Raw genomic sequence first — 21378 nt, 5'->3', positions numbered from 1 at the left:
ATAAAACCTGCTAGAGGAGAGAGGGGTGGAGGAAGGGATAAAGGATCAACAACTAAATTAAAACCCTTGGCTAGGGATAAAGTACTATCCTCTTGCTGTAAAAAGAGAGGGAGAATGAAAAGGAGTGTGAGCGTTAGGGAGCAATCGAGAAAGAGAGGAGTGTTGATTGGTATGAGTACTGCTGGCAGAGCGGAGAGAGGAAGATGGAGAGTATTTAAGATGGAGTAATCGCACAGAGTGGAGAACGTCAAGAGTGAGGAGGAAGGAGACAAAGAGAGAGAGAGAGATGGAGGAGAAGGTTAGGAGGGGAAGCAGCAGGAAAAGTAAAGCGATAAGAGAATAAAATGGTCACAGAGGTTGATGCAGGCCAGTCCCAACAGAGAGAGAGACAGAGATAGAGAAATAGAGAAACAAAGAGCACCTTCAGAGAGAGAGAGAGAGAGAGAGAGAGAGAGAGAGAGAGAGAGAGAGAGAGAGAGAGAGAGAGAGAGAGAGAGAGAGAGAGAGAGAGAGAGAGAGAGAGAGAGAGAGAGAGAGAGAGAGAGAGAGAGAGAGAGCACCTTTAGAGATCTGTACACAGAGAGAGAGAGAGAGCAGCTGTTGATATCGATGCAGAGAGAGAGCGAGAGAGAGAGAGCGAGCTGGAGAGAGAGAAGGATATTTATATACCGGTCAAAAGTTTTAGAACACCTACTCCTTCCAGGGTTTTTCTTTCCTTTTTACTATTTTCTACATTGTAGAATAATAGTGAAGACATCAAAACTATGAAATAACACATATGGAGTCATGTAGTAACCAAAAAAGTGTTAAACTAATTAAAATATGTTTTGCATTTCAGATTCTTCAAATAACCACCCTTTGCCCTGATGACAGCTTTGCACACTCTTGGCATTCTCTCAACCAGCTTCAGGAGGTAGTCACCTGGAATGCATTTCAATAAACAGGTGTGCCTTCTTAAAGGTTCATTTTTGGAATTTCTTTCCTTCTTAATGCATTTGAGCAAATCAGTTGTGTTGTGACAAGGTAGGGGGATATACAGAAGATAGCCCTATTTGGTAAAGTACCAAGTCCATATCATGGCAAGAACACCTCAAATAAGCAAAGAGAAACGACAGTCCATCACGACTTTAAGACATGAAGGTCAGTCAATACGGAACATTTCAAGAACTTTGAAAGTTTCTTCAAATGCAGTCGCGAAAACCATGAAACGCTATGATGAAACTGGCTCTCATGAGGACCGCCACAGGAATGGAAGACCCAGAGTTACCTCTGCTACAGAGGACAAGTTCATTAGTTACCAGTCTCAGAAATTTGCAGCCCAAATAAAATCTTCAAAGAGTTCAAGTAACAGACACATCTCAACATCAACTGTTCAGAGGAGACTGTGAGAATCAGGCCTTCATGGTCAAATTTCTGCAAAGAAACAACTACTAAAGGACACCAAAAAGAAAAAGAGACTTGCTTGGGCCAAGAAACACGAGCAATGGACATTAGACCTGTGGAAATTTGTCCTTTTGTCTGGAGTCCAAATTGGAGATTTTTGGTTCCAACTGCAGTTTCTTTGTGAGACGCGGTGTGGGTTAACAGATGATCTCCGCATATGTATTTCCCATTATAAAGCATGGACGAGGAGGTGTTATGGTGTGGGGGAGCTTTTCTGGTGACATTGTCTATGATTTATTTAGAATTCCAGGCACACTTAACCAGCATGGCTACCACAACATTCTGTAGCGATACGCCATCCCATCTGGTTTGGGCTTTGTGGGACTATCATTTGTTTTTCAACAGGACAAAGACCCAACACACCTCCTGGCTGTGTAAGGGCTATTTTACCAAGAATTAGAGTGATGGAGTGCTGCATCAGATGACCAACCTCAACCAAATTGAGATGGTTTGGGATGAGTCGGACCGCAGAGTGAAGGAAAAGCAGCCAACAAGTGCTCAGCATATGTGGAAATTCCTTCAAGACTGTTGGAAAATAATTACAGGTGAAGCTGGTTGAGAGAATGCCAAGAGTGTGCAAAGCTGTCATCAAGGCAAAGGATAGCTATTTGAAGAATCTCAAATATAAAATATATTCTGATTTGTTTAACCCTTTTTTGATTACTACATGATTCCATATGTGTTATTTCATAGTTTTGATGTCTTCACTATTATTCTACAATGTAGAAAATAGTAAAAAAAAAAAAAAAAAAAACCTTGAATGAGTAGGTGTTCTAAAACTTTTGACCGGTAATATATAAATATATATAAATAAGAGAGAGAGAGAGCTGGAGAGACAGCCTTAGAAAGAGAGGTACACTACAGACAGATGCCAGTCCTCCTACCAGAGCAGCAGAACTTCTTGCTCTTGATCTGCCCGATGCGTTTGTTGGCCAGTCGTCTGGGGCTGGTACAACGGGCACCGCTGGTCTCTATGGGGTTGGAGCGCAGGTAGTCCGCCAGCCACTTCATATTACAGTCACAGATAAACGGGTTCTGGGCCAGGTGACTGAAGAGAGAGAGGGTGGAGGGAGGGCGGCAGGGTGAATGGGTGGGGGAGATACGGGGGAGAGAGGAGGGAGAAAATTTCATGCCAGGAATTTAGGGAGGGTAGCATATTCAATCCCAATATAATTTTTGTAAACATGAAATGTTACTGTGTGACATTTTAAAGATGTACATCTGTGTGATTGTGTGTGGCATGGGATCTATGTGGTGGTCATGAAGGCCTAGGGTTTGTAGATAATGGATCTATGTGGTGGTCATCAAGGCCTAGGGTATGTAGATAATGGGATCTATGTGGTGGTCATCAAGGCCTAGGGTATGTAGATAATGGGATATATGTGGTGGTCATCAAGGCCTAGTGTATGTAGATAATGGATCTATGTGGTGGTCATCAAGGCCTAGGGTATGTAGATAATGGATCTATGTGGTGGTCATCAAGGCCTAGGGTATGTAGATAATGGATCTATGTGGTGGTCATCAAGGCCTAGGGTATGTAGATAATGGATCTATGTGGTGGTCATCAAGGCCTAGGGTATGTAGATAATGGATCTATGTGGTGGTCATCAAGGCCTAGGGTATGTAGATAATGGATCTATGTGGTGGTCATCAAGGCCTAGGGTATGTAGATAATAGATATATGTGGTGGTCATCAAGGCCTAGGGTGTGTAGATAATGGGATATATGTGGTGGTCATCAAGGCCTAGGGTATGTAGATAATGGATCTATGTGGTGGTCATCAAGGCCTAGGGTATGTAGATAATGGATCTATGTGGTGGTCATCAAGGCCTAGGGTATGTAGATAATGGATCTATGTGGTGGTCATCAAGGCCTAGGGTATGTAGATAATGGATCTATGTGGTGGTCATCAAGGCCTAGGGTATGTAGATAATGGATCTATGTGGTGGTCATCAAGGCCTAGGGTATGTAGATAATGGATCTATGTGGTGGTCATCAAGGCCTAGGGTATGTAGATAATGGATCTATGTGGTGGTCATCAAGGCCTAGGGTATGTAGATAATGGATCTATGTGGTGGTCATCAAGGCCTAGGGTATGTAGATAATGGATCTATGTGGTGGTCATCAAGGCCTAGGGTATGTAGATAATGGATCTATGTAGTGGTCATCAAGGCCTAGTGTATGTAGATAATGGATCTATGTGGTGGTCATCAAGGCCTAGGGTATGTAGATAATGGATCTATGTGGTGGTCATCAAGGCCTAGGGTATGTAGATAATGGGATCTATGTGGTGGTCATCAAGGCCTAGGGTATGTAGATAATGGATCTATGTGGTGGTCATCAAGGCCTAGTGTATGTAGATAATGGATCTATGTGGTGGTCATCAAGGCCTAGGGTATGTAGATAATGGATCTATGTGGTGGTCATCAAGGCCTAGGGTATGTAGATAATGGATCTATGTGGTGGTCATCAAGGCCTAGGGTATGTAGATAATGGATCTATGTGGTGGTCATCAAGGCCTAGGGTATGTAGATAATGGATCTATGTGGTGGTCATCAAGGCCTAGGGTGGGCAGTATAAATAGCAGGGACAGGGTAGAGGATATTTGTACTTCTTTTCTCAGGATCCAGGTTCAACAAGAGGCTAGTTATAGACTGGATCTCAGACACCAGTGTGTGTGTGTGTGTGGCGTGTATGTGTGTGTGTGTGTGTGTGTGTGTGTGTGTGTGTGTGTGTGTGTGTGTGTGTGTGTGTGTGTGTGTGTGTGTGTGTGTGTGTGTGTGTGTGTGTGTGTGTGTGTGTGTGTGTGTGTGTGTGTGTGTGTGTGTGTGTGTGTATGCTCGTGTGTGTGAACCGTCTACCCTGTTGTCTATGGGGCTCTGGGTGAGACATGTGTTGCCAGGTGAGCCAAGGGACAACATTATCAATCAACTTCACAGGTGTGTGTGTGTACGTGTGTGTGTGAGTGTTTGTGCGTGCATATACTTGTTTAAATGTGTTATACAACATAACACAGTTGTCCTTGCCAGATATAAACTGCTCAAGTCAATCAGTCAGAACTGCAGTTTGCTGTCAGCGTTGATAACAGTGTTTCTTAAGGCAGCACTGGCACATGCTTGATTGGAGGGTGTATTGGTTTGATTTTGAATTACCTGAAGGTGTGTGTGTGTTTGAATTTCCTGAGTGTGTGTAATTGTCAAGATATTTTCTCCATCTGTGTGTTATTCAACAGCTGTGTTGGCTCATGTTTTATGGTGACAGAGAAGAATGTGTGTGTGTGTGTGTGTGTGTGTGTGTGTGTGTGTGTGTGTGTGTGTGTGTGTGTGTGTGTGCATGTCCACATTCGTGCGTGCATGATTGTGAGTGTGTGCACACGTGTGTGCAAGCGCCCCTGTGTGTGTGTGTGTGTGTGTGTGTGTGTGTGTGTGTGTGTGTGTGTGTGTGTGTGTGTGTGTGTGTGTGTGTGTGTGTGTGTGTGTGTGTGTGTAAGTGCGTAACTTACAGTGTCTGTATAGCTCTGAGAGAAGCGAAGGTGCCCTTGGCCACAGTCTGTATCTTGTTGTCATACAGAGACAGTAGAGAGAGGTTCTGCAGGTCTGTGAAGGCATTGGCCCGAACACAGTGGATCTTATTGGCATTCAACAACCTGGGACAGGAAGGTAGAGATAGATAGAGAGACAGAGAGAGAGAGGGGGTGGGGGGGAGAAAGGGAGAGAGATACAGAGAGAGAGAAAGATAGAAAGAGACATTGAGAGAGAGAGGGGGTGGGGTGAATGAGAGAGAGAGAGAGGGGGGGTGAAAGAGAGAGAGACAGAGAGACAGAGAAAGAGGGGGTGGGGGGGGGAGAAAGGGAGAGAGATACAGAGCGAGAGAAAGATAGAAAGAGACATAGAGAGAGAGAGGGGGTGGGGGGAAAGAGAGAGAGAGAGAGAGAGGGGGTGGGGGGAAAGAGAGAGAGAGAGACAGAGAGAGAGGGGTGGGGGGAGAAAGAGAGTTAAAAAAATAGAAAAGGGAAATATCTTACTTACAATCATCAATGTAAGCTGAATATTATCAAGGAGTAGCCACTGTGTACTTACAGTAGTTGCAGGGCATATAGTCCATCAAACACTCCTTTGGGAAGCTCCGTAATCTTATTCCCATACAGGACTCTGGAAAAGATCAATTGATAAATTAATGAATTAATCAGTGGCTCAATCGATCAACAATAAATCAGAAATGCACTTATCCATCAATGGTGATAGTGACTCACAGAGAGTTGAGAGATCTCAGGCCTTGGAAAGCATCTGGGGCCAGTTCTGATATCTGGTTATTACTCAGGTCTCTGACGGAGGGGGGGGGGGGGGGGGGGGGGGGGGGGGGGTGAAAGGGGGGGGGGGGGGGGGGTTAAAGAGGCATTCAATGTGGGAGGTCTTGTCTTCAGCCAGGCCCAACTTTCATGCTGTAACTCTAACCTTTAACCCCTAGGACTCAACTAAGTCCTTACAGTACCATAACTTATTATTCAAGTTTCCATTCTAGAACTTCCTGAAGCAGCCAATGATATTCTGACAGAAGTGAGTTGGCGACACTGCTAGCCAATCAAAACCCAGAATAGTGTGGTGTGTGTGTGGTGTATTAATGGGGTGCAGGGCTATGGTTCATATGGAACAGGCTGTTTCTATAAATGCCTGTCGTTAATAGGATCCACAGATCTCTGGCCACAAGCTAACCACGAAGTGTGTGTGTGTGTGTGTGTGTGTGTGTGTGTGTGTGTGTGTGTGTGTGTGTGTGTGTGTGTGTGTGTGTGTGTGTGTGTGTGTGTGTGTGTGTGTGTGTGTGTGTGTGTGTGTGTGTGTGTGTGTGTGTGCAGTGAACTCCTGTCAACTGCATGTCTTTAAAGGGAAATTGTCGTGTGGTCTTTAAGATGTGAAATGATCCCATTTGAGGCTGATGTTAAACTAAGTGCTAAATAAGTGTCTAGTGCAAAAGCCTGATGTTTCCTGGAAAATAGAGCTCTGGATTAGGAGGAGGTTACAGCATCTGATCTCAGACACTCCTGTCATGTGAAAACAGAGTCCTGGATAAGCATCTGATCTCAGATACACTCCTGTCATGTGAAAACAGAGTCCTGGATAAGCATCTGATCTCAGACACACTCCTGTCATGTGAAAACAGAGTCCTGGATAAGCATCTGATCTCAGATACACTCCTGTCATGTGAAAACAGAGTCCTGGATAAGCATCTGATCTCAGACACACTCCTGTCATGTGAAAACAGAGTCCTGGATAAGCATCTGATCTCAGACACACTCCTGTCATGTGAAAACAGAGTCCTGGATAAGCATCTGATCTCAGACACACTCCTGTCATGTGAAAACAGAGCGCCAGATTAGTAGGAGGTTACATCATCTGATCTCAGACACACTCCTGTCATGTTCCAGGTTAACAACACAGTTCATATGTAGGGTCATACAAACTGGGCCAAAGTGAGAGCATGTGTGTTCGTGTGTTTACACAGTGGGTCCCCCTGTCACCTATTTTTATCAATAGGGATTTGTAGCAGAGGCTCCCCAGAGGTGGAAGGGGACGACCATCCTTCTCAGTGAATTATGCGAGGCAAACAAATTGTGAAACATTTAAAAAAAGTTATCCTTTTCAGATAAAGCTATAATCAATATATTCACGTCTCCAAATAATTGATTAAAACACACCGTTTTGCAATGAAGGTCTACAGTAGCCTCAACAGCACTCTGTAGGGTAGCAGCATGGTGTAACCGAGCACTCTGTAGGGTAGCAGCATGGTGTAACCGAGCACTCTGTAGGGTAGCACCATGGTGTAACCGGAGGACAGCGGAAGGGGGCTCATGCTTCTACCCCCCTTCCGTTGACATACACAGTAATTATGACATCTTCTGGAGGACGTCCTCCAACCTATCAGGGCTCTTGCAGCATGAACTGACATGTTGTCCATCCAATCAAAGGATCAGAGAATCTGGTACTGAAAGCATAAGGTACAGCTAGCTAGCACTGCAGTGCATAACATGTGGTGAGTAGTTGCCTCAAAGAGAGAGAGAGAGCTAGCTATATTTCAAATTAAATGTTCACTTCCATTTACTTAGCTAGCCAATGCAGCTAGCTAGTTTAGCCTACTCAAACACCCTGCTTGGACAGAGGGGGATGATATGTTAGCTAGCTGGCTATGGCTATCGAACACTGGAACTATTCCAAGTCAACGTAATATTTTGGTTTTACTAATTTATTGCCACTGGGGCCCATCAGAGTAACTGCTAAACTGTTAACTGTGCTGCATTATTGTAGCGTGCTTACTAATGCGTTAGTTCTAGTAGCTATGTTGACTTGACGTTAGCTCATATGGTGACACTGGTGTAGGCTGTGTGTAGCGGTTAGCGGTTTTGAGGTTTGGTTTGAACATTTTTGCCTGGCCACAGACAGCTGATGTGCTGTGCACTGAAATCCAAAAATGAATAGAAAAGATGAGAGGAGGAGAGCGCATAGCTAGGTGCCTTCGGAAAGTATTCAGACCTCTTGAATTTTTCCACATTTTGTTACGTTACAGCCTTATTCTAAAATGGATAAAAAAAGATATATCCTCAACAATCTACATAATAACAAAGTTAAAACAGGTTTTTAGAATTTTTTTGCAAGTGTATTAAATAAAAAATAAAAAAACAGATATACTTTATTTACATAAGTATTCAGACCCTTTGCTATGAGACTCGAAAATGAGCTCAGGTACATCCTGTTTCCATTGATCATCCTTGAGATGTTTCTACAACTTGATTGGAGTTCACCTATGGTAAATTCAATTGATTGGACATGATTTGGAAAGTGCATATCAGAGCAAAAACCAAGCCATGAGGTCAAAGGAATTGTCTGTAGTGCTCCGAGACAGGATTGTGTCGAGGCACAGATCTGGGGAAGGGTACCAAAACATGTCTGCAGCCTTGAAGGTGCCCAAGAACACAGTGGCCTCCATCATTCTTAAATGGAAGAAGTTTAGAACCACCAAGACTCTTCCTAGAGCTGGCCACCCGGCAAAACTGAGCAATTGGGGAAGAAGGGCCTTGGTCAGGGAGGTGACCAAGAAGTGGTGACCAAGAACCCGATGGTCACTCTGACAGAGCTCTAGAGTTCCTCTTTGGAGATGGGAGAAACTTCCAGAAGGACAACTGTCTCTGCAGCACTCCAACAATCAGGCCTTTATGGTGGAGTGGCCAGACGGAAGCAACTCCTCAGTAAAAGGCACATGACAGCCTGCTTGGAGTTTACCAAAAAGGTACCTAAAGACTCTCAGACCATGAGAAACAAGAGTATTTGGTCTGATGAAACACAGATTGAACTCTTTGGCCTGAATGCCAAGCGTCACATCTGGAGGAAACCTGGCACCATCCCTATGGTGTAGCATGGTGGTGGCAGCATCATGCTGTGGGATGTTTTTCAGCGGCAGGGACTGGGAGACTAGTCAGGATCAAGGCAGAGATGAACGGGGCAAAGTACATCGAGATCCTTGATGAAAACCTGCTCCAGAGCACTCAGGACCTCAGACTGGGGCAAAGGTTCACCTTCCAACAGGACAATGACCCTAAGCACACAGCCAAGACAATGCAGGAGTGGCTTCGGGACAAGTCTCTGAATGTCCTTGAGTGGCCCAGCCAGAGCCCGGACTTGACCCCAATCGAACATCTCTGGAGAGACCTGAAAATAGCTGTGCAGCAACGCACCCCATCCAACCTGACAGAGCTTGAGAGGATCTGCAGAGAAGAATGGGAGAAATTCCCCAAATACAGGTGTGCCAAGCTTGTAGCGTCATACTCAAGAAGACTCGAGGCTGTAATTGCTGCCAAAGGTGCTTAAACAAAGTACTGAGTAAAGGGTCTGAATACTTACGTAAATGTGATATTTCAGTTAAAAAATATATATAAATTAGCAAAAATTTCTAAAAACCTGTTTTTGCTTTGACATTGTGGGGTATTGTGTGTAGATTGATGAGAGAAAAAAATAAATTTCATCAATTTTAGAATAAGGATGTAACGTAACAAAATGTGGTAAAAGTGAAGGGGTCTGAATACTTCCCAAGAGCACTATATGTGGCTGCTATGAAAGTTGTGAGGTTTTAGGTGATCAGGAGTGTATTCATTCCGTTGATTCTGTTGAAAAAAGTTTCTTAAACGGATGCAAACGGTATGAAATGGGAATAAACATACCTGAATTTGTCCAATAGAAACTCTCGTTTGCAACTGTTGGACTAATGATTACACCCTAGATTAGCTAGATGCAGACAAGATTTTGCAAGGCAAATCACCTTGATTCCTCAAATTTCTCTCGACCTGTGCACATTGTAAACTTTTATTCATAGGCTATGTTGTTGTAACCTCATGATGGTTAAAGGGAAAATTTGAGTATCATGTAATAGCCTAAACCTATTGACATTGCATTGAGCTGGGTGAATGAAATATGAATATGAGTCATCTAATATGCTTTAATATAAATCAAATGTATTTATAAAGCCGTTCTTACATCAGCTTATATCTCAAAGTGCTGTACAGAAACCCAGCCTAAAACCCCAAACAGCAAGCAATGCAGGTGTAGAAGCAATAAGGCCATGCTCATAATTTTTTTTTTGTCCTCCCTCATCTTAAACGGCACCAACCGCCACTGATCTGTAGTGATCTGTTTTGTTAGAGCTGTAGGCTTTATTCAACATGGAGACGATATACTGAGATGCAGGAGTAGCATAAGGGTGAGGAGGGTAAGGAGTAGAGAGGGAGGGTGAAAGAATGAGGTTGGTATGTGGTTGTTGTCTAACCTAGTGTTTCACTGTGGCTAGTTGGGACCAGTAGCCCATGTATTTTAAGGCTAAGCTGGTTAGCGACTGGTTAGCGACTGGTTGGTGGATGCACTGGAGGCTGAGATACTACTTGACTGGAAATCACTGCCGTAAGCAGGAAAGAGTGGAAAGGAGGAGATGAGGAGGAACCCTCAGTCTTCAATGCAGAACATGCTAGTTGTGACCAGTAGCCCCTGTATTTTAGGAGTAGGCTGGTTAGCGGGTGGTTGGTGAGGCTGAGGTACTACTGGACTGACCCCCCCATTGTCAACATTTCACCAGTTCGTTTTTTTAGGTGCAGTAGGCTGGGTTGTGAAATGAGTCTAAGTGGATTACACTCAGTTATGTTCTTTTAGCCATAAACCTTGTGTATTTACAGTACATCTGTTCTTCAGCAACAAAGGAAGTGTACTTCAGCCCTCGAGAGTATATACTTGCATTAATTAATACTTACACAGCCCTACAGCTAGTGTAATTACATGTTTTCTTCTGCCCTAGAAGAAGTGTAGTTAGTGTACTTCAGCCCTAGAGGAAGTGTACTTAGTGTACTTCAGCCCTAGAGGAAGTGTACTTAGTGTATTTCAGCCCTAGAGAGTATATACTTACATCCTGCGCAGCTTCTTGTAGGGAGAGAAGGCACCGGGAGGAACTGACTTGATCCCATTCTGCTCCAGACGACTAGAGAGAGACAGAGATGGGGAGGAAAGAGAGGGATGGAGAGAAGGAGAGGTAGAGACAGACAGACGGAGAGATTGAGACAGAGAGAGTGAGGGGTGGAGACAGAGAGAGGAAGAGATGGAGACAAAGAGAGTGAGAGATGGAGACAAAAAGCAGGAGGAATGGAGACAGAGAGAGGAAGAGATGGAGACAGAGAGAGGGAGGGATGGAGACAGAGAGAGTGAGGGATGGAGACAGAGAGAGTGAGGGATGGAGACAGAGAGAGTGAGGGATGGAGACAGAGAGAGGAAGAGATGGAGACAGACAGAAGGAGAGAAAAACAGAGAGAGAGAGGGATGGAGACAGAGAGAGGAAGAGATGGAGACAGAGAGAGGGAGGGATGGAGACAGAGAGAGTGAGGGATGGAGACAGAGAGAGTGAGGGATGGAGACAGAGAGAGTGAGGGATGGAGACAGAGAGAGTGAGGGATGGAGACAGAGAGAGTGAGGGATGGAGACAGAGAGAGGGAGGGATGGAGACAGAGAGAGGAAGAGATGGAGACAGACAGAAGGAGAGAAAAACAGAGAGAGAGAGAAAGAGAGAGAAGGAGAAAATCAAGAGGAAGAGAAGGATACAGAGCGATGGAGACAGGGATACAGAGCGATGGAGACAGGGAGAGATGGAGAAAAGAGAGTGAGAGAGAAGGAGACATGGAGAAAGGAGAGATGTAGATACCAGGTAGTAAACCAAAAGAGATCACTATAGAAACAAAGCAGAGTAGTCATACATTATCACAGACCCATGGTAATTGATCAGGTGCTGCTAACTTCCTTTATCCACACTGTGTGTGTGAGTGTGTGTGCGTTCGTGCACGTGCAACTGCATGTCCTTGCATGTGTGTCTCCCCTCTCCTCCCCTGGTTCGTTAATAAAGGTCACTTCCTGTCCTGTGTGTGAGTCATAAGTTATAAGTTATAACATCTCTTGAACAAAAAACAGGTCTGGAGGAGAGATGTACAGGGAGAGACATGGATGAACACAGTGGAGGAACAGGGAGAGACATGAAGGAACACAGTGGAGGAACAGGGAGAGACATGGAGGAACACAGTGGAGGAACAGGGAGAGACATGGAGGAACACAGTGGAGGAACAGGGAGAGACATGGAGGAACACAGTGGAGGATCAGGGAGAGACATGGAGGAACACAGTGGAGGAACAGGGAGAGACATGAAGGAACACAGTGGAGGATCAGGGAGAGACATGGAGGAACACAGTGGAGGAACAGGGAGAGACATGGAGGAACACAGTGGAGGAACAGGGAGAGACATGAAGGAACACAGTGGAGGTACAGGGAGAGACATGGAGGAACACAGTGGAGGAACAGGGAGAGACATGGAGGAACACAGTGGAGGAACAGGGAGAGACATGAAGGAACACAGTGGAGGAACAGGGAGAGACATGGAGGAACACAGGGGAGGTACAGGGAGAGACATGAAGGAACACAGTGGAGGAACAGGGAGAGATATGGAGGAACACAGTGGAGGAACAGGGAGAGACATGGAGGAACACAGTGGAGGAACAGGGAGAGACATGGAGGAACACAGTGGAGGAACAGGGAGAGACATGGAGGAACACAGTGGAGGAACAGGGAGAGACATGGAGGAACACAGTGGAGGAACAGGGAGAGACATGGAGGAACACAGTGGAGGAACAGGGAGAGACATGGAGGAACACAGTGGAGGAACAGGGAGAGACATGGAGGAACACAGTGGAGGAACAGGGAGAAACATGGAGGAACACAGTGGAGGAACAGGGAGAAACATGGAGGGACACAGTGGAGGAACAGGGAGAGATATGGAGGAACACAGTGGAGGAACAGGGAGAGATATGGAGGAACACAGTGGAGGAACAGGGAGAGACATGGAGGAACACAGTAAAACATGAAGACTGGAGAGAGAACTGTCTGCCCTGTCCGGGTCATATAAGTACTCAGAGTCAGACACAACCAAACGCCCGTCAATCTGTCAACCACACTTCTATCAATCTGTCAACCACACGTCCATCAATCTGTCAACCACACGTCCATCAATTTGTCAACCACGCGTCCATCAATGTATCACCACACGTCCATCAATCTGTCAACCACATGTCCATCAATTTGTCAACCACACGTCCATCAATCTGTCTGTACACAAGTGTGTGAGAGGAGGGACATGTAACAGAGCGATGCTGGAGACTTCAGACATCACAGACGTGTTTTCAGACATCACAGAAGTGTTTTCAGACATCACAGAAGTGTTTTCAGACATCACAGAAGTGTTTTCAGTCATCACAGAAATGTTTTCAGACATCACAGACGTGTTTTCAGACATCACAGAAGTGTTTTCAGACATCACAGAAGTGTTTTCAGACATCACAGAAGTGTTTTCAGTCATCACAGAAATGTTTTCAGACATCACAGACGTGTTTTCAGACATCACAGACGTGTTTTCAGACATCACAGAAGTGTCTTCAGACATCACAGAAGTGTTTTCAGACATCACAGAAGTGTTTTCAGTCATCACAGAAGTGTTTTCAGATATCACAGCAGTGTCTTCAGACATCACAGAAGTGTTTTCAGACATCACAGAAGTGTCTTCAGATATCACAGAAGTCTCTTCAGACATCACAGAAGTGTTTTCAGACATCACAGAAGTGTCTTCAGACATCACAGAAGTGTTTTCAGACATCACAGAAGTGTGGCACTGCTCTCTTTTTCTAACTCTCTCTCTCTCTGAAACACACACAGATATCCTAACGGTGGAGACTGAAAGTCACAGACGTACTGTACTCAGTCTCAGATGTTCAGGAGAAACAGGCCTCGAGAGGTAGTCAGTACTGGGCTCTGAACCATATTAGTAGCATTGGTGTGTGTGTGAACATGGCTGCCATTGTGTGCGTGTGCGTGTGTGTGCGCGTGTGTGTCTGAGCATTTGCAGGTTTGCGTGTGGTTGTGTGGCAGGGCATTCAGACAGCTGTCTCTGTCCAGCCCTGCTCTGATACAGTCCTCTAACCCCTCTGAGCCTCATTAAGGACTGTTTTAAAAGCTGTGAACTGACCTACAGTTAACAGCCAAGGCTGGGGCTGCATTGGGCTGGAGCTGTGGCTGGAGCTGTGTTTTTTCCTGGTGTAGGGGGTTCTGGTTGTGGTTGTGGCCAGGGCAGGGGCTGTGGGATTGGCCTGGGATATGGCTAAGGCTGGCAAACACGAATGGGTCTAGAGAGAATGCTTGGGAAGAGGGAGTTGGGGAGTTGGGGTATTGGGACCAAACTGAGGTGGCCTGATGGGAATGAGGCACACAGGTACCACAGTGTTTCAGCATTAATTCAGAACACTTAAAGGGATATTATCTTTATTTAGCCTTATTTCAGAACACTTAAAGGGATATTATATTTTATTTTGACTTCTTTCAGAACACTTAAAGGGTATTTATCAGTTTTTCAGAGCCACGTGCATTTTAAGAACAGGGTTAGAATAACAGGTTACTCCTGTTAAAGACTCTTCAGGACACTTAGAATAACAGGTTACTCCTGTTAAAGACTCTTCAGGAAACTTAGAATAACAGGCCACTCCTGTTAAAGACTCTTCAGGACACTTAGAATAACAGGCCACTCCTGTTAAAGACTCTTCAGGACACTTAGAATAACAGGTTACTCCTGTTAAAGACTCTTCAGGACACTTAGAATAACAGGCCACTCCTGTTAAAGACTCTTCAGGACACTTAGAATAACAGGCCACTCCTGTTAAAGACTCTTCAGGACACTTAGAATAACAGGTTACTCCTGTTAAAGACTCTCCAAGACACTTAGAATAACAGGCCACTCCTGTTAAAGACTCTTCAGGACACTTAGAATAACAGGCCACTCCTGTTTGGGGCGGCACGTAGCCTAGTGGTTAGAGCGTTGGGCCAGTAAACCGAAAGGTTGCTGGGTTGAATCCCAGAGCTGACAAGGTAAAAATCTGTCGTTCTGTCCCTGAACAAGGCAGTTAACCCACTTTTCCTAGGCCGTCATTGTAATTAAGAATGTGTTCTTAACTGACTTGCCTAGAAAATAAAATAAATAAAGACTCTCCAAGACACTTAGAATAACAGGTTACTCCTGTTAAAGACTCTCCAAGACACTTAGAATAACAGGTTACTCCTGTTAAAGACTCTCCAAGACACTAAGAATAGCAGGTTACTCCTGTTAAAGACTCTCCAAGACACTTAGAATAACAGGCCACTCCTGTTAAAGACTCTCCAAGACACTAAGACTAACAGGACAGTCCTGTTAAAGACTCTCCAATATAGCTAGAATAACAAAGCCACTCCTGTTAAAGACTCTCCAATATAGCTAGAATAACAAAGCCACTCCTGTTCACATGTCCAGCTGCATGTTGTGATAGGACGTCTAGTTTGATAAAATATGATTTGAAATCTCCAACCTCACTAGATAAGCAGAGCAGACAGCTTTAGACTGTATTCTGGTTCAGCGTGTGATTGGTCTAGACAGGATAAGGATAAATCCTGCTTTTAATGTTAATGCTGTGTGTGTGTGTGTGTGTGTGTGTGTGTGTGTGTGTGTGTGTGTGTGTGTGTGTGTGTGTGTGTGTGTGTGTGTGTGTGTGTGTGTGTGTGTGTGTGTGTGTGTGTGTGTGTGTGTGTGTGTTTGTGGGTATGTGTGTCTGTGTGTGTGTGTGTGTGTGTTTGTGTTGAGTTATGTATAATTGTATACTCAATGACTTGCCATAATATTAATGTTTTAAGTTTCCATATATTTCATTTAAAAATGTTCTGGTTCAAAGATGTGGGCATCCATTTATGGACAGATAGAGCTGTATAATTGACATTCTTAGGATAGCTGTTATTCCAGACCACAGATTCCTGCGGTAGTCATGTTCTATGTGTGTGTGTGTTTCCAGTGTGTGTCACAGCCTTGTGGTCTCAGGGTGTTTTGCCAAGTGGCTTTAATTCCCTCTATCATCATGTCTGCATCACCAGATCCCATGGTATTGTAGAAAACACAGTCTGTGTGTGTGTGTGTGTATGTGCGTGTATGTGTATGTGTATGTGTATGTGTGTGTGTGTGTGTGTGTGTGTGTGTGTGTGTGTGTGTGTGTGTGTGTGTGTGAGTGTGTGTGTGTGTGTGTGTGTGTGTGTGTGTGTGTGTGTGTGTGTGTGTGTGTGTGTGTGTGTGTGAATGCGTGTCTACGTGCCTACGTGCCTACGTGTCTACGTGCCTGCGTTCCTGCGTGCCTACGTGCCTACGTGTCTACGTGTCTACGTGTCTACGTGCCTGCGTGTCTACGTGTCTACGTGTCTACGTGTCTACGTGCCTGCGTGCCTACGTGTCTACGTGTCTACGTGCCTGCGTGCCTGCGTGCCTACGTGTCTACGTGTCTACGTGTCTGCGTGTCTGCGTGTCTACGTGTCTACGTGTCTACGTGCCTACGTGCCTACGTGTCTGCGTGTCTACGTGTCTACGTGTCTGCGTGTCTGCGTGCCTACGTGTCTACGTGTCTACGTGTCTGCGTGTCTGCGTGCCTGCGTGCCTACGTGTCTGCGTGTCTGCGTGCCTGCGTGCCTACGTGCCTACGTGTCTACGTGTCTACGTGTCTGCGTGCCTGCGTGTCTACGTGCCTACGTGCCTACGTGTCTGCGTGCCTACGTGTCTACGTGCCTACGTGTCTACGTGTCTGCGTGCCTGCGTGCCTACGTGTCTACGTGCCTGCGTGCCTGCGTGTCTACGTGTCTACGTGTCTACGTGTCTACGTGTCTGCGTGCCTGCGTGCCTGCGTGCCTACGTGTCTACGTGTCTACGTGTCTGCGTGTCTACGTGTCTACGTGCCTACGTGCCTACGTGCCTGCGTGTCTACGTGTCTACGTGTCTGCGTGTCTGCGTGTCTGCGTGCCTACGTGTCTACGTGTCTACGTGTCTACGTGTCTGCGTGTCTGCGTGCCTGCGTGCCTACGTGTCTGCGTGTCTGCGTGCCTGCGTGCCTACGTGCCTACGTGTCTACGTGTCTACGTGCCTGCGTGTCTACGTGCCTACGTGTCTGCGTGCCTACGTGTCTGCGTGCCTACGTGTCTACGTGCCTACGTGCATACGTGCATACGTGCCTACGTGCCTACGTGCCTACGTGTCTACGTGCCTGCGTGCCTACGTGTCTACGTGCCTGCGTGCCTACGTTCCTACGTGTCTACGTGTCTACGTGTCTACGTGTCTACGTGTCTACGTGTCTACGTGTCTACGTGTCTACGTGTCGTCCACGTGTCTACGTGTCTACGTGTCTACGTGTCTACGTGTCTACGTGTCTACGTGCCTGCGTGTCTACGTTTCTACGTGTCTACGTGCCTATGTGCCTACGTGTCTACGTGCCTGCGTGCCTACGTGCCTACGTGCCTGCGTGCCTACGTGCCTGCGTGCCTACGTGTCTACGTGCCTACGTGTCTACGTGCCTACGTGCCTGCGTGCCTACGTGTCTACGTGCCTACGTTCCTACGTGCCTGTGTGTCTACGTGCCTACGTGTCTGCGTGCCTGCGTGCCTACGTGTCTACGTGCCTGCGTGCCTGCGTGTCTACGTGTCTACGTGCCTACGTGTCTACGTGTCTACGTGTTTACGTGTCTGCGTGCCTGCGTGCCTGCGTGCCTACGTGCCTACGTGTCTACGTGTCTGCGTGTCTACGTGTCTACGTGCCTACGTGCCTACGTGCCTGCGTGCCTACGTGTCTACGTGTCTGCGTGTCTGCGTGCCTACGTGTCTACGTGTCTACGTGTCTGCGTGTCTGCGTGCCTACGTGTCTACGTGTCTGCGTGCCTGCGTGCCTACGTGCCTACGTGTCTACGTGTCTACGTGCCTGCGTGTCTACGTGCCTACGTGCCTACGTGCCTACGTGTCTGCGTGCCTACGTGTCTACGTGCCTACGTGCCTACGTGTCTACGTGCCTACGTGCCTACGTGCCTACGTGTCTACGTGCCTGCGTGCCTACGTGTCTACGTGCCTGCGTGCCTACGTGCCTACGTGTCTACGTGTCTACGTGCCTACGTGTCTACGTGTCTACGTGTCTACGTGTCTGCGTGTCTACGTGTCTACGTGTCTACGTGCCTGCGTGTCTACGTGTCTACGTGCCTGCGTGTCTACGTGTCTACGTTTCTACGTGTCTACGTGCCTACGTGCCTACGTGCCTGCGTGTCTACGTGCCTACGTGCCTGCGTGCCTACGTGCCTGCGTGCCTACGTGTCTACGTGCCTACGTGTCTACGTGCCTACGTGCCTGCGTGCCTACGTGTCTACGTGCCTACGTTCCTACGTGCCTGTGTGTCTACGTGCCTATGTGTCTACGTGCCTACGTGCCTACGTGTCTACGTGCCTACGTGCCTGCGTGCCTACGTGTCTACGTGTCTACGTGTCTGCGTGCCTGCGTGCCTACGTGTCTACGTGTCTACGTGTCTACGTGCCTACGTGTCTGCGTGCCTACGTGTCTACGTGCCTACGTGCCTGCGTGCCTACGTGTCTACGTGCCTACGTGCCTGCGTGCCTACGTGTCTACGTGTCTGCGTGCCTACGTGCCTGCGTGCCTACGTGTCTACGTGCCTACGTGTCTACGTGCCTACGTGCCTGCGTGCCTACGTGTCTACGTGCCTACGTTCCTACGTGCCTGTGTGTCTACGTGCCTACGTGTCTACGTGCCTACGTGCCTACGTGTCTACGTGCCTACGTGCCTGCGTGCCTACGTGTCTACGTGTCTACGTGTCTACGTGTCTGCGTGCCTGCGTGCCTACGTGTCTACGTGTCTACGTGTCTACGTGCCTACGTGTCTGCGTGCCTACGTGTCTACGTGCCTACGTGCCTGCGTGCCTACGTGTCTACGTGCCTACGTGCCTGCGTGCCTACGTGTCTACGTGTCTGCGTGCCTACGTGCCTGCGTGCCTACGTGTCTACGTGCCTACGTGTCTACGTGTCTACGTGCCTACGTGACTGCGTGCCTGCGTGCCTGCGTGCCTGCGTGCCTACGTGCCTACGTTTCTGTGTGCCTACGTGCCTACTTGTCTGCGTGCCTGCGTGCCTACGTGTCTGCGTGCCTACGTGCCTACGTTTCTGTGTGCCTACGTGCCTGCGTGCCCGCGTGCCCACGTGCCTACATGCTTACCAGAGTGTTTGAAGAAGTTCTGAGGAGTGCATTAAAGGAAAAATCCACCCAAAACCACTGTCCTTTAAATTACAGTGTTAAATAACACTAATATGTGAAAACAATATTTTTTTGTGAACAAATGTTTCATTTTGGTGATATAATAAGGTTTGCAGCAACTTCGAAAATTGTTGTCGAAATCTGTTGCAGCTCAAGTCGACTATAAAATCTGCAAAGCTAGCTGGCTGGCTGGCTAGCAAACGTAGATACACATAATAATAACAAATCAAATCAAATGTAATGTGCCAAATACAACAGACCTTACAGTGAAATGCTTACCTACAAGCCCTTAACCAACAATGCAGTGTTTTTTTAAAGTAAAATAACATTTTCAAACAAAAGTAGAAAAGAAAAATGGCACAATAAAATAACAATAACTAGACTATATACATGGAGTACCGAGTCAATATGCGGGGGTACAGGTCAGCCAAGGTAACTGAGGTAATATGTACATGTAGGTAGGGGTACAGTGTTCCTTTTGTCCTGGTGGGAAAGGGCAGCGTGGAGCTAGTTAGCTGTAAAATCACTTAAACAAACTGCACTATCATTTTAGGAGTCTACAATCTCACCATGTTCAACCTGCAGATCGATGTGCCTCACAGAGTGGAGTCTAACATTCGCAGATGTACAATGGGCCGTGTTGTGCATTCTGGACAATTCTGGGACAAGGTGCGCTCTCCTTCAGAAGGTCTATTGGTCGCTAGCTCAAAAAACTCAACATTAGCACGAATTTCGTCAACAAGAAGTACAACACTACAAATATTTACCGAGATGTGAGATAATTAACTTGCTATCTGTAATATTGCATAGCTTTGGAATCGTGACATTATGTACTTGAGGAAAATAGGCACGTTTCTCGACATATACGCCGACTTTGAGGAGGGATAGCATTACAATTAGCTTAGCAACCGAGTGACGCAGCATGACAACGTGAAGGTGATTGGTAGACAGTGTGCTGGGTGGTATTTCTATAATATCTCTGGCACCATGCAATGCACCCTGGACTAAAGAGGCAGACAAATAGGAAACATGTGCTAGACCCACCGTTAATTTAGACATTTCTCAAGGTAGGAATATCGCAAAAACATGATCAATGGCTCATAGGAGAGAAGACATCTGAGTTATGACATCGGCCAGTATTAGAATCTGACATGTATTATTGACGTTTTCACGATCTAAAAGTCGTATTTCTATTCACTTCCAATGTAGTGAAGAGCGACTTTATCACATTGCTACATCATACCGGCCAAATGTCTGCCTGCTTGAATGCCAATAACTTAGATACAGGTGAAAACATGAAATGACCAGGACATCCATGGAACATCACTCAGAGATGCACAAAAACAATAACATTCAAAATGGGTGAACGGGTTTGTTATATAGAACTATGTCTGTCTGAGTGTGTGTCTGAGTGTGTGTCTGAGTGTATGTCTGAGTGTGTGTCTGAGTGTGTGTCTGAGTGTGTGTCTGAGTGTGTGTCTGAGTGTGTGTCTGGGTGTCTGAGTGTGTGTCTGGGTGTGTGTCTGAGTGTGTGTCAGTGTGTCTGAGTGTGTGTCTGAGTGTGTGTCAGTGTGTCTGAGTGTGTGTCTGGGTGTGTGTCTGAGTGTGTGTCTGAGTGTGTGTCAGTGTGTCTGAGTGTGTGTCAGTGTGTCTGAGTGTGTGTCTGGGTGTGTGTCAGTGTGTCTGAGTGTGTGTCTGAGTGTGTGTCTGAGTGTGTGTCAGTGTGTCTGAGTGTGTGTCAGTGTGTCTGAGTGTGTGTCTGAGTGTGTGTCAGTGTGTCTGAGTGTGTGTCTGGGTGTGTGTCTGAGTGTGTGTCAGTGTGTCTGAGTGTGTGTCTGAGTGTGTGTCAGTGTGTCTGAGTGTGTGTCTGGGTGTGTGTCTGAGTGTGTGTCTGAGTGTGTGTCAGTGTGTCTGAGTGTGTGTCAGTGTGTCTGAGTGTGTGTCTGGGTGTGTGTCAGTGTGTCTGAGTGTGTGTCTGAGTGTGTGTCTGAGTGTGTGTCAGTGTGTCTGAGTGTGTGTCAGTGTGTCTGAGTGTGTGTCTGAGTGTGTGTCAGTGTGTCTGAGTGTGTGTCTGGGTGTGTGTCTGAGTGTGTGTCAGTGTGTCTGAGTGTGTGTCTGAGTGTGTGTCTGAGTGTGTGTCAGTGTGTCTGAGTGTGTGTCAGTGTAGGACTGAAGCCTTCCAGACAGCATTCACATGTAGCTCCATCCCCCTTCTCAGATCAATACATCAAAGGACTGAGTC

General features: G+C 46.6%; 1 protein-coding gene across 1 annotated transcript in view; it reads right to left on the bottom strand.

Annotated features, from left to right (window-relative positions):
- The window catches only part of LOC120029397 (slit homolog 1 protein-like), a 162684-nt gene that overhangs the window by 16981 nt on the left and 124325 nt on the right, over window positions 1-21378 (bottom strand). Inside the window, exons 10-14 of the mRNA XM_038974618.1 lie at window positions 10879-10950; window positions 5696-5767; window positions 5523-5594; window positions 4946-5089; window positions 2328-2491 (exon numbers count right to left, since the gene is read on the bottom strand). Coding sequence (XP_038830546.1) covers window positions 2328-2491; window positions 4946-5089; window positions 5523-5594; window positions 5696-5767; window positions 10879-10950 — 524 coding nt within the window. The remainder of the gene's footprint in view (window positions 1-2327; window positions 2492-4945; window positions 5090-5522; window positions 5595-5695; window positions 5768-10878; window positions 10951-21378) is intronic.

The sequence above is a fragment of the Salvelinus namaycush genome, chromosome 35 (assembly GCF_016432855.1).
Source record: "Salvelinus namaycush isolate Seneca chromosome 35, SaNama_1.0, whole genome shotgun sequence".
Taxonomy (NCBI): Eukaryota; Metazoa; Chordata; class Actinopteri; order Salmoniformes; family Salmonidae; genus Salvelinus; species Salvelinus namaycush.
The sequence above is the reverse complement of the archived record's forward strand: the minus strand, read 5'-3'. Positions and strand labels throughout refer to the sequence as shown.